At 45.3% G+C, this 15,770-nt stretch overlaps 1 protein-coding gene across 1 annotated transcript in view; it reads right to left on the minus strand.

Annotated features, from left to right (window-relative positions):
* LOC139275666 (NF-kappa-B inhibitor delta-like) overlaps window positions 1–15,499 on the minus strand; it is a 79,353-nt gene extending 63,854 nt beyond the window's left edge. Inside the window, exons 1-3 of the mRNA XM_070892834.1 lie at window positions 15,387–15,499; window positions 5,099–5,204; window positions 304–450 (exon numbers count right to left, since the gene is read on the minus strand). Coding sequence (XP_070748935.1) covers window positions 304–450; window positions 5,099–5,204; window positions 15,387–15,499 — 366 coding nt within the window. The remainder of the gene's footprint in view (window positions 1–303; window positions 451–5,098; window positions 5,205–15,386) is intronic.
* Between the last annotated feature and the right edge of the window lie 271 nt (window positions 15,500–15,770).

Raw genomic sequence — 15,770 nt, forward strand, 5'->3', positions numbered from 1 at the left:
TCAGATCCTGCAATTACAGCATTTTTTGGTTTTATTTCCGAGCTCCAGCATTTGCAATTTTATCTTTTAACACTACGTGTGCCAGTGTGTAATTCTACTCTTGCTACGCATGGGAAACAGATATTACGGAAATGCTTCGAGGAGTGATTTCAACAGAATCAATTTCGTCACGGTGTAAATACACCATTTCAGGACAGTAGATTAGTGCAGTGGAATAGCATGCGCTATTAAGCTACTCAGCAATAATTATATGGAGTATTAGTCTTAATTATTAACACAGAAGGTGTAACCAGGTGTGCTTACCTGAATGATACTCAAGTGGCCGTAAGTAGCAGCTAGATGTAGAAAGGTTTGTCCTTTGTCATCCACTGCGTTCAGATCAGCACCGAACATAATCAGATCCCGCACGATCAGAGGCTGATTGGCCACCACAGCAACCAATAGGGGTGTCTATGAATATCATAAATTGCCTCATTAGCTATGCAAGTAGTACAGATGTAATAGGAACAAATAGGAACAGGACTGTGCCATTTTCCCCCCTCGAGCCTGCTCCGCCATTTGATTAGTTCATGGCTGATCTGTATCTTAACCCCATTTACCCACTTTGGTTCCATCTCCCTTAATAGCCTTGCCTTAAAAAAAATTATCAATCTCAGTTTTGAAAGTTTCAATTGGACCTCAGCCTCAACAGCTTTTTGAGGGAGGCAGTTCTAGATCTCCACTACCCTTTGGGAGAAGAAGTGTTTCCTGACAATAGCCCTGAATATCCTAGCTCTAATTTTAAATGTAATTCTTCCTTGTTCTGGATTCCACACCAGAGGAAATCGTTTCTCTCCATCCACCCTATCAAATCCTTTAATCATTTTAAACACTTTAATGAGATCACCCCTTAACCTTCTATACTCAAGGGAACGCAAGCCAATTCAATGCAACCTGGCCTCATTTCTTAACCTTTTAAGCCCAAAATCATTCTGGTGAATCCGCACTGCACGCCCTCCAAGGCCGATATATCCTTCCGAAGGTGTGGTGGTGCCCAGAACTGAACCCAATATTCAGGTCTAACCAGAGCTAGTTTTTTTAGTGATTTCTGTACTTGGACCCCTAAATCTCTCTGCTCCTCCACAATTCCGAGCTTCTCACCATTTAGAAAATACTCTGATCGATCTTTCTCAGGTCCAGAATGGATGACCTTGCACTTTCCCACGTTGAACTCCTTCTGCCACAGTTTTACCCACTCATTTAATCTATCAATGTCTCTTTGCAACTCTCTACTCCAATCTACATGATTTACTGTGTTGCCTAACTTAGTGTCATCAGCAATCATGGATATGTGGCTCTCTAGTCATTCATCTAAGTCATAGATAAATGTAGTGAAAAGCTGAAGCCCCAGTATAGATCCCACTTTGGTTCCATCTCCCTTAATAGCCTTACCTTAAAAAAAATTATCAATCTCAGTGGGGGACGCTCCTAGTCACATCCTGCCTATTGGAGTCCATGCCCAGGGACAGCACAGGCCTGCCCACATTCCGATTTGTGTGCGCACTAGGTCCATGCAGCAGAGCAGGTCTCCAGTCGTTCTGGTTAGCCCTTGCCATCGGATAAATGCCTAGCTCTGTCAAGCCCGTGTGGTGGCTGATGTGCAACAGTTCACCACACGTTAAAAAAATCTTCCACCCCTGGAGTTCAGGACTGGAATATTGGGTCCTTCATTGAAACATCTATGAACTCATCCCTTTTGGTGTGGGAGCAAGTCATCCGTTCTTATATCTCCAAGTGCTCAGTCACCCTGTCCCGATTGTCAGATTCTAGTAACTTCCCCACAACAGATGTTGGACTGATAGGTCCATAATTTCCTGGTGTAACTCTCCCACCCTTCTCAAATAAAGGAGGGACATTGTCAAGTTTCCAATCCAATCGGAACAGATTCAGCCCCATGAACGTAAGAATACAATGGACAGGAAAAGACCAGCCGATTCCAACATTGTTATGGTGCAACTGAGCCTCATGATCATCAATGTTCCCCACCCATCAGCAGCCACGTAATCTCTTGGGAGAGGCAAAAGGCCCCCCAAAAAATCCCACGGCAAAAAGAATTCTGGAAAACTCCTCCCAGAGCCACGAAGGCGATCAAAATGAGTTCCAGGAGACCACCATGACCATGAGACACATTGCCCAATAGACACACTACCATTTTTAGTCTCAGCCAGAAACCGGTCCAGTTTCTCTTGAACGTTTGCAGTGAATTCGCACTCACTGCATCAGCCTGCAACTTATTCCAAAAGAAAAACTTCTCGACCTATTGCTGACTTAACTTTTATGCAAGTCCCCTGGGTCTCCCTGACCTATCTAACTCAAATAGACTATCCACACGGACAGAGTCTAGAGGGTTGGAATTCGGCACTGCCGTTCTTGAAGCTGCCCGAGTGCTGATTTTACCGCCGGGTGTTAGGTGCAGGCTCCAACGGCCAAATTCCGTTTTTACGCCCAAAGATGAGAGAGCAGCGCGAAAAAGTGGTGTTGCACACACATCCCCGGGCGGGAGCTTAGGAGGCCAACTGAAGTTCGCATCAGGAAGCTGCCGCCATGCTCGCTGAAAAACAGGAAGAAACCTCAAACTTCTCCGACCCACACACAAACTTCTCCAACCCACACACAAACTTCCCCAACCCACACACACAAACTCCCCGACCCACACACAAACTTTCCCGACCCACACACACAAACTTCCCCGACCCACACACAAACTTCTCCGACCCACCCGACCCACACACAAACTTCTCCAACCCACACACAAACTTCCCCAACCCACACACACAAACTCCCCGACCCACACACAAACTTCCCCGACCCACACACACAAACTTCCCCGACCCACACACACAAACTTCCCCGACCCACACACAAACTTCCCCGACTCACACACAAACTTCTCCGACCCACCCGACCCACACACAAACTTCTCCAACCCACACACAAACTTCCCCAACCCACACACACAAACTTCCCCGACCCACACACACAAACTTCCCCGACCCACACACACAAACTTTCCCGACCCACACACAAACTTCCCCGACTCACACACAAACTTCTCCGACCCACCCGACCCACACACAAACTTCCCCAACCCACACACACAAACTTCCCCGACCCACACACACAAACTTCCCCGACCCACACACACAAACTTTCCCGACCCACACACAAACTTCCCCGACCCACACACACAAACTTTCCCGACCCACACACAAACTTCCCTGACCCACACACACAAACTTCCCCGACCCACACACACAAACTTCCCCGACCCACACACACAAACTTAGCCGACCCACACACAAACTTCCCCGACTCACACACAAACTTCTCCGACCCACCCGACCCACACACAAACTTCTCCAACCCACACACAAACTTCCCCGAGCCACACACACAAACTTCCCCGACCCACACACACAAACTTAGCCGACCCACACACAAACTTCCCTGACCCACACACAAACTTCCCTGACCCACACACAAACTTCCCTGACCCACACACAAACTTCCCCGACCCACACACAAACTTCCCCGACCCACACACACAAACTTCCCCGACCCACACACAAACTTCACCGACCCACACACACAAACTTCCCCGACCCATACACATAAACTTTCCCGACCCACACTCAAACTTCCCCGACCCACACACAAACTTCCCCGACCCACACATAAACTTTCCCGACCCACACACACAAACTTTCCCGACCCACACACAAACTTCCCCGACCCACACACACAAACTTCCCCAACCCACACACTCAAACTCCCCGACCCACACACTCAAACACCCCGACCCACACACAAACTTCCCCGACCCACACACTCAAACTCCCCGACCCACACACTCAAACTCCCCGACCCACACACAAACTTCCCCGACCCACACACTCAAACTCCCCGACCCACACACTCAAACTCCCCGACCCACACACTCAAACTCCCCGACCCACACACTCAAACTCCCCGACCCACACACAAACTCCCCGACCCACACACTCAAACTCCCCGACCCACACACTCAAACTCCCCGACCCACACACAAACTTCCCCGACCCACACACACAAACTTCCCCGACCCACACACTCAAACTCCCCGACCCACACACAAACTTCCCCGACCCACACACTCAAACTTCCCCGACCCACACACTCAAACTCCCCGACCCACACACAAACTTCCCCGACCCACACACTCAAACTTCCCCGACCCACACACAAACTTCCCCGACCCACACACAAACTTCCCCTACCCACAAACAAACTTCTCCGACCCACACACACACACAAACTTCCCCACTGGGTAACTAATGAAAGAAAGATGTTCCTTCCACTTTCCCCAGGCAGTACAGATGCCTGGCCGTTAGACGTTTGTACAAACCAAATATCGCAGGGGCGGCGCCAAGGGGGCGTTGCACACTGGATGACGTCACCACGCGGGTGGCGTTAGCTGGCACAGCGTTATCTCTTGGCACCTCTACCAAAGAGCCTACCAAATTTCTCCAGAGCTGTGGCCGCCACTTAACACCGACGGTAGGCATTTGCCGCCTGTTAGTCGCCTAGCACCGGTGCTAGCGGGCTGCGTTATTAAGGGAATTTCGACCCCTTGTTCTTTCATTATTTTAAAGATTTCATTATTTTAAAGATCTTCATAAAATCGCCTTGTTTCATACTTTTCAAGAATAAAAAGCCCCAGCTCTCTAAGCATATTGAGATAATGGAAGGTTCTTTAAGCTAGTTATCAAGCTGGTGGCACTTGTCTATAATCATCCAGCATGTGAGGGGGGGGAAAAATAGACGCAATATTCCAGATGAGGCCGACCATAATTATACATGGGACAGTATAATGTTTTTGTTTTATATTGGATTGTCCCAGTAATGCATCCTAATATTCTATTTGCTTTTGCTATAGCCTTGGGGCACTGGTCACGGACCTTTAGAGAATCAAACTCTTCACGTGGGCAGTGCAGATTTACAGATGGACAATCAAAAATCGCAAGACCAGTTTGCACAATAGTAAATTATTTCACGAGGATGTGTGTTAAGGTTTTTATACCTTTCCTCTGTGTTCTTTGGTATCGAGTCTTCTGAGCTCGCGCATTCGTTCGGCTGCCGCGTAGGCGTGCTCCCGCATACCTTTCGCTGCATAGATGTGAAGGATTCTGAAATCAAACAGATCATGCAGTTGCTGGTTACAGTGATCATTAACTTGGTTTATTCTATCACAGTTTGACAGTTTGGCAACCAGACTTTAAAAAGAGCTTCGAGCGGTGAAGCATCAACACGCAGTGTCAGAGAGTAAGGAAAGAAAGACTTGCATTTATATAGCACCTTTCACGACCACCGGACGCCTCAAAGCGCTCTACATCCAATGAAGTACCTTTGGAGTGCAGTCACTGTTGTAATGTGGGAAATGCGACAGCCTATTTGCGCACAGCAAGCTCCCACAAACAGCAATACGAAATGTGATAATGACCAGATAACATGTTTTTGTTATAGAAACATAGAAACATAGAAAATAGGTGCAGGACCATTCGGCCCTTCGAGCCTGCACCACCATTCAATGAGTTCATGGCTGAACATGCAACTTCAGTACCCCATTTCTGCTTTCTCACCATACCCCTTGATCCCTCTAGTAGTAAGGACTACATCTAACTCCTTTTTGAATATATTTCGTGAATTGGCCTCAACAACTTTCTGTGGTAGAGAATTCCACAGGTTCACCACTCTCTGGGTGAAGAAGTTTCTCCTCATCTCGGTCCTAAATGGCTTACCCCTTATCCTTAGACTGTGATTGAGGGATAAATATTGGTCAGGACACCGGGCATAACTCCCCTGCTCTTCTTCAAAATAGTGCCATGGGATCTTCTACAGCCACCTGTGAGGGCAGACGGGGCCTTGGTTCAACATCTCATCCGAAAGGCGGTACCTCCGACAGGCTTTTACTTTTACAGGCGTAAGAATTCAAAAGCATAGAAAAAACATGTTTCAAATAAAAATTTTAAAAACACATTCAGATAATGTTATTTTAAACCCTAACCCTTACTTTAAAAAAAAATCGCCAATTTTTTTCTTTAAAAAACATGTGTAACATTTATAATTTCTATTAGTTTATTGTGTGAGGTGTTTTTTTAAATGTTTTATGTATTTTTGGTGAGTTTTGGGGGTTTTCTCATTCGTTGTAATAGGAGTTTTGTAACTGAAACTCCTATTACAATGAATGAGAAAATACTTACCTGTGATTGGGTGTCCAGGCCCACATGACTCCTGCGGACGTCCCGACGTGCACGTGCTGCGCGTCGCAGGGAGAGGAGGCCTGTGGATCGGGAGTTCCAGCGGACGCAGCAGCTTCAGGTAAGTGCGCAGTTTATTTCTATTCTTTATTGATTTGCCCGTGGGAAGCCCTCCTCGGAATTTTTGCCCCAATGTTTTTCGCAGTCTTGCCGTTTCCATTTCAATTTGGCCCAGCATCCCTTTTGTCTCTCTAATCTCTCCTGCCTTCCACCCTATCACAGATCTTCCCTTTTGTTCTTTCTTCCCCTCCCCCTTTCAGTGCTTGTTAAGAATGTGTTCTTTCCGAGCACTCGCCAGCTCTGACCCGAAACGTTAACTCTGCTTCCTCTCCACAGATGATGCCTGACCCGCTGAGATTTCCGGCATTTTCTGTTTTTATTCCAGATTCCAGCATCCGCAGTATTTTGTTTTTTGTATTAACTCAGGATATGTTGGCCACTTTCATGTTAATTCACTCTCAGCACTCTGCCACCAGTAACTAAGCTTGAATTTCTGGTAAATTTATAGAGACCAATCAACCAAATTAGGACATTAATTTGAACACAAATGTCCACGGGGGTAGATTTTCAGCTTTGATGCTTGGACAGTCGCCCTCCCTTTATAGAACCCGCCTGATTTTCATTCCATTGATTAGAAAATGGCAAATTAATTTTAAAATAATTTAGGTTGAATACTTTTCCCATTTCTTTGCCAGGTAGCGTCATAAACAGTTGCCTAGAAAATAGTCTCGGGCAGTGTTGCAAGATGCGCAGTATCGAATCGGCCGCCCGTTATACGCGGCATCTGATATTCAGCTTCAGTGCAGCCAATGAATTAAATATCAGGTGCTGTGTGTACTGGGCGGCCCATCCCATACCGCCCGTTCTGCGGCACAGCTCGAGACGAATTTCCAGGTCTCGGGAGTTCAGAACAGAGGACAACGAACTAGGTTACGCAAAGATAGGTTGCTGTAAGGAAATAAGGGTAGAAATGATCATCGACACTACTCTCATATGCCTCTTAATGTGTTTGGACCAAATTTCTCGCTTCCCTTTTGTTTTAATATAATGCAAAGAGGGTTTTTATACAAATTCATTCAGCATTCGTATGATTGCAAATAGCGGCGATTGCAATCTTGACTTTTACAAGTAAGCCTTCAGAAAATCTAACATAACTGGGGTGAGAATCTTCCTGTCGCGTGCTGAAGATATTTCTAAGGAGACTGGTATAATAATAATTCGTTTGTACAAATGCTGTCAATGCATCAGGGGCTTAGAGTTTGTTGACAGTTAGCACCTGCGCGGACAGTTGCTGCCAGCACTTAAAAACGATCAATAGCCTGAATCAGTCCACCACCACACGTACGTGGATAGACATTTATCAAACTGAAGCCATATATAATGTAAACAATGAATAATATCAGGAAATGAGTGCAAAAACAGGTGAAGCTCATATGCTGCCGGAATTTCTTTCTTATAATTAGCCAATTCTCCACACGCCCTGATAGCAGTCACTCCCTGCTGGTGTTACTATGCTGTTATACTCTCACCTTTGCATCAATGCAAAGCAGCTTTGAATGTGCACCCATGCCAAGAAGTATAATTTAATCCCAGGTGTCAGGTTTCCAACTTCCACCTGGTGTGAAGCCTAGTTGGAATGTCTTAACTTAAATTTGAATGTTTAAATTCACAATTATCCCACTAAAGCCTTGCATTTATATAGCGCCTTTCATGACCTCAGGACATCCCAAATCGCTTTACAGCCAATGAAGTACTTTTTGGAGTGTAGTCACTGTTGTAATGTAGGAAACGCGGCAGCCAATTCGCGCACAGCAAGCTCCCACAAACAGCAACGTGATAATGACCAGATAATCAGTTTTTAGTGATGTTGATTGAGGGATAAACATTGGCCACGACATTAGGTAAACTCCCCTGCTCTTCTTCGAAATAGTGCCATGGGATTGTTTAGGTTCACCTGAGAGAGCAGACGGGGCCTCGGTTTAACGGCTCATCTGAAAGACAGCACCTCCGACACTGCAGGGCTCCCTCAGCACTGCACTGGAGTGTCAGCCTAGATTCTTGTGCTGAAGTCTCTGGAGTAGGACTTGAACCCACAACTTTCTAATGCAGAGGCAAGGATGCTACCCACTGAGCCACAGCTGACACATGAGTTTGCACACCATTAAAATTTAATAATAAAGTAAAAGAGAAAAAACTGCAAATGCTGGAAATCTGAAGTAAGGGTGCACACTTGAAACATGTCCTTACTCTTGACTGGCTTGCTCTATGTTGCCAATGATTTCTGTTTCTATGAAAGTGTAATTGTTCAGTGAATGTCTTTGCATGCATACAGTGTTCCTTTCTTGCTAGGCAAAGAGTGATGCAAGCAAGCAGTATAACTTGGGTCTTTCAGCTGTGTACCTCAGTATACAGGTACCTGTCTGAGGCCAGTACTTGTACTGCAACCATACTCTTAGCCAGAGCCACGTTTCCATGTGCTAATGAAAGACTAACATTCCAGCTGGACACCATGGAAATGGAACTACTAAACTGCACCAGGTTGGGCGGCTAATCAGTATCATAATACTAAAGGTTACTGTAGTGCTGGTACTCTGCAACTAGAGAAGGAAACCAGTGCAGGCATGTTAAAATCGGGACAGCGATTTACCCCCTCCGATCCCACTGTAATTTTACCCAGCTATTTTTAGCAGGTACATTGGAGCCTCAACCTCCCCCTCACCCCAAGAACGCAGTGGGGTTCTGCTTTAATTATGCAGATTGAGCTCCAATTATGTCATTGAGACCACACTCCAATTTTTACTCAACGCAAGAGCGGGGACGTGGTTGTAAATTCAGTTAATTAAATAAAAATCTGGAATAAAAAGCTCGTGTCAATAATGGTGACCATAAAAACCACTGGATTATCGGAAAAACCCAACTGGTTTGCTAATGTCTTTTAGAGAAGGAAATCTGGCGCCCTTACCCGATCTGGCCTATATGTGACTCCAGACCCACAGCAATGTGGTTGACTCTTAACTGCCCCCTGAAATGACCTAGCGAGACACTCAGTTGTACCAAACTGCTACAAAGAACTACAGTTCTCAAGAGCAATGAGGAATGGGCATTAATGCCAGCCATGCCAGCGATGCCCACATCCCAGGAACGAATAAATCAAAGTGGATCCAAGGCCCAAAGAGGTACCAAGTAAATATTTAACTTTCTTTTTTTTCTGGTTTTCTCATGGGTCAAGAGGGGCAGGAGTGTCTCATACTGAATCTTAGCTTCCTTACTGAGGCGTGCAGCATAGAAATACACAATTTACTTCATAACATCCAATTATAGATCCAATATTGATACCTTGAAGAATAAGAAAATGATAAAAGCAAATTTATATCATGCCCTCAGGATGCCTTGAAGCACTTTACTGACTGAGCCAAAGCTGTCAGTTTGAACCCTCTGTAAGAAGGGATTCTTACTGTGTAATGATCAGACCCTACCATGAATATATTTAAGGCAGAGATAGACAGATTTTTGAGCGATAAGGGAATAAAGGGTTATGGAGAGCGGGCAGGGAAGTGGAGCTGAGTCCATGATCAGATCAGCCATGATCTTATTAAAGGGTGGAGCAGGCTCGAGGGGCCGAATGGCCTACTCCTGCTCCTATTTCTTATGTTCTTGTATTTTTTCTTATTCCGTGATCTCCATAGATTGCTAGGCAACTCTATGTGCTTTGCAAACAATAACAGCAAGGCACGACTGACATACATAGCAAGTTCTCAATCTCAACCAGGTCGTCAAGGGAAAGAAAGCACTTGGAAAAAGTTTCAGGCTAATTTTATTTTTTTGTGTTTTTCGATGGAGTAGAGCACAGGTGACACATTGTGACCCTAAAACATGATTACATCATCATGCTGTTTGTGCACAAATGAACAAAGTTTAACTCATTTTTTTCAAAGATAAGGCCCCAAAAATGTAGTTTAAAGTTGCTCAGAAATTACGTTTTAATAATTTTTCTGCTTTCATTTTGCTCGGAAGCAATGGTTCAGAGGAACAGGAGCAGGCCGTTCAGCCCCTCGAGCCCGTTCCGCCATTCAATTAGTTCATGGCTGATCTGCACCTTAACTCCACTTTCCCGCCTTTGTTCCATATCCCTTGACGCCCTTACCTAACAAAAATCTAAGGAGTTTCAGTCTGCCACGGAAGGGTTCTGGTGACCAGTGCTAAAACTCTGGTCGGTGATGTTACTGATATTGAAGTGAATAGTGCAATGTATGCATCTGTGAATATGCTCACAGGTTTGTAGAGCTGTTGCATTGTGAGTGGCTCAGCCAGTCACGTGATGTTCACAAGACTCAATAAAACCCCAGTCAGTTGGGTCCAGGTCATCCACGATGAGGTATGCAGTTGTGAGCCTAGTGGATGAACTGGTAATGTGTAGTGTGATTGTTAAACCTTTGTTAATAAACCAACTCGTTCTTAATAGCAATGAGTTGCTATGAATTCTTAAGCAAAGAACCCGTGAAGCAAATACATTACAGATAGAGTTTGCATAATGATTTATTTTGATTCCACTCTTCACTGGCCCAAAAATTCATCAGACTGCAGGAAGGCTGTGTGAAAACGTGTATTTATTTTTGTCTCTCTTTACATATACTGCGAGATAACATACCATTTATTGGCTTTTACAGGTGGTCCGATAGAACAAGAATAATCTTACATGGAGCACAAATACAACCGTGTAAATATTTTAAAAAGAATATATTTTTGATGATCAGTTGAATTAAAGCCATATTCTCTTTTGATTATGTTACAGTCTCAACTATCTGGGACCAGAGTAAAAGCTTTCATTGCCCACCCAAAAATATTGTGCCAACATATATTACAGCACAGAAACAGGCCATTCAGCCCAACTGGTTCACGCTGGTGTTTAGTTCCACACGAGCCTCCTCCCACCCCTCTTCGTCAACCCCTATCAGCATAATTACTTCAAATTAAATATTGTTCTGTGATTTTATTGTGTTGCTGGTATTCCGCTTTTCAATATTTAGCACAATAAATGTACTGAAAACTATTTGAACAGATGGTGTCCATTGAAAAAATGGTGCTCTTGGGTTCAACTTACATTTCAATTGTAATTATATTTTTGGGGGAGATTAATCCCTGTTGAATATGCTCCTGGCAAGGACCCTCACCTGCTGAGAGCACATGTTAGCTATGAGGAAAGATTGGATAGGCTGGAGTTGTTTTCTTTGGAACAGAGGAGGCTGAGGGGAGACTTAATTGAGGTGTATAAAACTACGAGGGGCCTAGATAGAGTAGGTAGGAAGGACCTATTTCCCTTAGTAGAGAGGTCAATAACTAGGGGGCATAGAATTAAAGAATTGGTAGAATGATTAAAGGGGAGTTAAGGAGAAATTTTCTCAACCAAAGTGTGGTGGGGGTCTGGAACTCACTGCCTGAAAGGGTGGTAGAGGCAGAAACCATCATCACATTTAAAAAAAAACTTGAATATGCACTTGAAGTGGCGTAACCTACAGGGCTACGCACTAAGTGCTGGAAAGTGGGATTAGGCTGGATAGCTCATTTACCGCCAGCGCGGACACGATGGGCCAAATGGCCTCCTTTTGTTCTGTAAATTACGATGATTCTATGATTCTATGATATCAGAAATTCAGATGCACTGCCAACCTGGATTTTTACTGGTTGGAAATTTGCGGCCATTATATGCCCAAATTTCTGAATGCGTTCTCGGTGGGCAAAGCTTCCCGATAGGAACATGGAGTAAGGGATCTTTTTCTGATGCGCCATCATAAGTCTACTGTGTAGCTTCTCTATTAGCTCAATGCCTGCTGCAGTACCTAGCCAGGCAGGCCAAGAAGTGCCCAGGTTTGATCCCTGGTCTGTGCTGAGTTAGCTGATCACGTCTAGGGCAACGATAGAGGGTCCTACAATTGGTCTAAATTGCCTCCCTGGAGTGGGGTAGCATCAGCCAGGGTTCTGCTCCTGAAGAGCCCTGTTGGAAAGCACAACCGTATGATTGTTGGGCTCAGGCCTGGGATTGGGCTCGGCTGTGCTGCTGTCACTCATCCCACCATCATAGGTGGCCCCTCGAATGAGGATGACTTGCTTCCACGAGAGTTCACAGATGTTTCAAGGAAGGACCCGATGTCCCAGATCCTGAACTCCAGTTGAGGGGGTGGAAGATGCCTGTGCATGAATTTTTTTAACGTGTGGTGACCGTTGCACATCAGCCACCACACGGGCTTGACAGAGCTCGGCCTTTATCCAGTGGCAAGTGTTAACCAGGACGACTGGAGACCTGCTCTGCTGCATGGACCTAGTGTGCGCAAACATATGGCAGGCTGCTGCCACTATCGACTAGGGCATCATCATACATCGCTCTTCTCACATTTGAGGATTAGCCACTTGAGTGAGATTTTCAGCAGAATATCAGCAGCTAGGGACTCATACCACAACGAAAGCCAGTGCTTTCATGGGAGGAAGGGAGAGAAGAGAGGAAAATAGGAAAAAAAGCAAAAACAAAAAAAGTTTAAAAAAATGGGTATAAGTTACTTCGAGTCTACAGCACAGAAGCAAGTCATTCGGCTTAACTAGTCTATGTGGGCATTCATGTTCCACACAAGCTTCCTCTCACCTCACTTCATTAATATCCTTCAATTCTTTCTCCCTCATGTGTTTATCTACATTCCCCTTAAATACATCTATGCGATTCGCTTCAACTTATTACTTGTGATAGTGCGTTCCACATCCTTATCATTCTTTGGGTAAAGAAGTGTCTCCTGAATTCCCTATTGGATTTATTAGTGACTTTGAGTGACTATGAGGTACTAGCACTCTGGGACTTTGGGATTTGGATTTGAAGCCACATTGTTATTTTGGCTTCCCCCATATGGTGGGTTGCTGATCTTGGCCAGAATACCAGCTCAAGAAAGGATCAAAGCACTTAGCCAATTTGAGATGGGATCATAGTGGTGGGACGGGTCAACCTCAGGCCAAACTTTATTGCTGGTTGTTCTCTGAGTGGAACTATTACAGGGCAGTTTAATCAGCGACATTGGCTGTTGATCCCCTCTCTTCCTGACTGGTCACTATGGGCGAGAAAATGGCAGCTTAGGTGCATGAAAGTGAAACTGAAGAAAACTCAGCTCTATTAGAACAAAGACAGCTTTGCAAAGGACAGGTAAGGTCAAGCTACCTTTCCGCTGTGACTCTGTCTTATCACGAATCCTTATCTTGAAAATGCCATTAGCTTCTTTGTATTGTAAAAGATTACAAACTTTTTCAAGTAGGATGTTATTGCAGTACATTATCTACACTACTGACATAAAACAGAGAATATGACTTGAATCATAAACAAATAAAACGTAATTGAAAGCAGACATGTCTCAGAAGCTTCGATAACACATGTATGGCACACACAGACATGAAAAAGTCAATATAGTGGAGACTTCTTAAGGTCAAGCTCAATTTGCTAGCAACAGGAGTCATTCAGAAGGGGGATGTCTCCTAGTCCACGCTCGGGCTGTTTAAATTGTCAAAAGTTAGTTCGAACTTCATGAGGGTGAATACAGCAGTGCTACAGAGAGGAAAATGGCACCCTGGCCCTCCTTTTTTAATGAGCCAAGTGAATTCAGCGTTCAAAGATAAAGCATGTTTACGTCCAATTCAAAGCCAACTGCACTGATTCAAACAAAACTTGATATGTGATAAAATGCATCGCTATTTTCAGAGAACTATTTACAGCTGAGAGACAGGCCGTTTGGCCCCACTGACCCATGCCATTGTTTACACTATCCTCCTCCCATGCATCTTCATCTAATCCAATCCACATATCCTTCTATTCATTTCTCTCTCATGTTTTTATCTAGCTACCCCTTGAATGCATCAAGATCATTTTATTCTATGATCGGGATTGCTGCACTACCTATTAAAACATTACCTCTGTGTACCTAGCTGATTTGGCTATTCAGTTTGCAACAGCTATTGTCCAAAAATGATATGTTGCAAGTTGCTACCATAAGAACATAAGAAATAGGAGCAGGAGTTGGTCATATGGCCTCGCAAGCCTGCTCCGCCATTTAATACGATCATGGCTGATCTGATCTTGGCCTCAGCTCCACTTTCCCCATAACCCTTAACTTCCCTATAGTTCAAGAATCTGTCTATCTCAGCCATGACTATATTCAATGACCCAGCCTCCATAGCTCTCTGGGGCAGAGAATTCCAAAGATTCATGACCCTCTGAGAGAAGAAATTCCTCCTCATCTCCATCTCTAATGGACGACCCCTTATTCTGAAACTATGCCCCATATTTCTAGATTCCCCCACAAGGGGAAACATCCTCTCAGCATCTACCTTGTCAAGCCCCCTCAGAATCTTATACCTTTCAATAAGATCACCTCTCATTCTTCTAAACTCCAATGAGTACAGGCGAATGAGTACCAATTCATAGGCGGTCCCTCAAACGAGGATGACTTGCTTCCACACGAGTTCACAGATGTTTCAATGAAGATTCCAATGTTCCAGTCCTGAACTCCAATTGAGTGGGTGGAAGATGCCTGTACGTGGATTTTTTTAACGTGTGTTGGCCGTTGCACACCAGCCACCACACGGGCTCGACAGAGCTAGGTCTTGGTCCAGTGGCAAGGGTTACTGGAGACCTGATCTGCTGCACGGACCTAGTGCGCACACATATCGCAGTGTGGGCTGGCCCATGCTGCCCCTGGGCCCTCGGCTCTTCTGGGCTCCGTACCTTCATTCGCCGCAACTCCGCCACGATCTCTCACCGCTCCTCCACCACAAAACATTCGCCGCATCTCCGCCACAATCTCTCGCCGCTCCTCCACCACGATTTCTCTCCACTCCTCCGCCACGAAAACACTCGCCGCACCTCCGCCACGATCTCCCGCCGCCCCTAATAAGTAAAAAGTACCAACGTCTTGCAGGCACCATCGTCTCCCAGTTAACCTCCCAAGTCGCACACAATCCTGACCAGGACATAGTTCGGGTGTTCGTTCATCGTAGCTGGGTCAAAATCCTGGACTTCCCTACCCGATGTCATCATTGGCAGCGCACATTCTCATGGGCAACTGGGAACAGGCAATCAATGTGGTTTTGCCAGCGTTGATTTCAAAATTCTCATCCTTATTTTCAAATCCCTCCATGGTCCGCGCCCCTCCCTATCTCTGTAATCTCCTCCAGCCCACAAGCCCCCCCGAGATGTCTGCGCTCCTCCAATTCTGCTCTCTTGAGCATCCCTGATTATAATCGCTCAACCATCGGTGGCCGTGCCTTCTGTTGCCTGGGCCCCAAGCTCTGGAACTCCCTGCCTAAACCTCTCCGCCTCTCTCTCCTCCTTGAAGACGCTCCTTAAAACTGACCTCTTTGACCAAGCTTTTGGTCACCTGCTCTAAATGCAACTTGTGTGACTCGGGG

The sequence above is a fragment of the Pristiophorus japonicus genome, chromosome 11, assembly GCF_044704955.1.
Source record: "Pristiophorus japonicus isolate sPriJap1 chromosome 11, sPriJap1.hap1, whole genome shotgun sequence".
Lineage (NCBI taxonomy): Eukaryota > Metazoa > Chordata > Chondrichthyes > Pristiophoridae > Pristiophorus > Pristiophorus japonicus.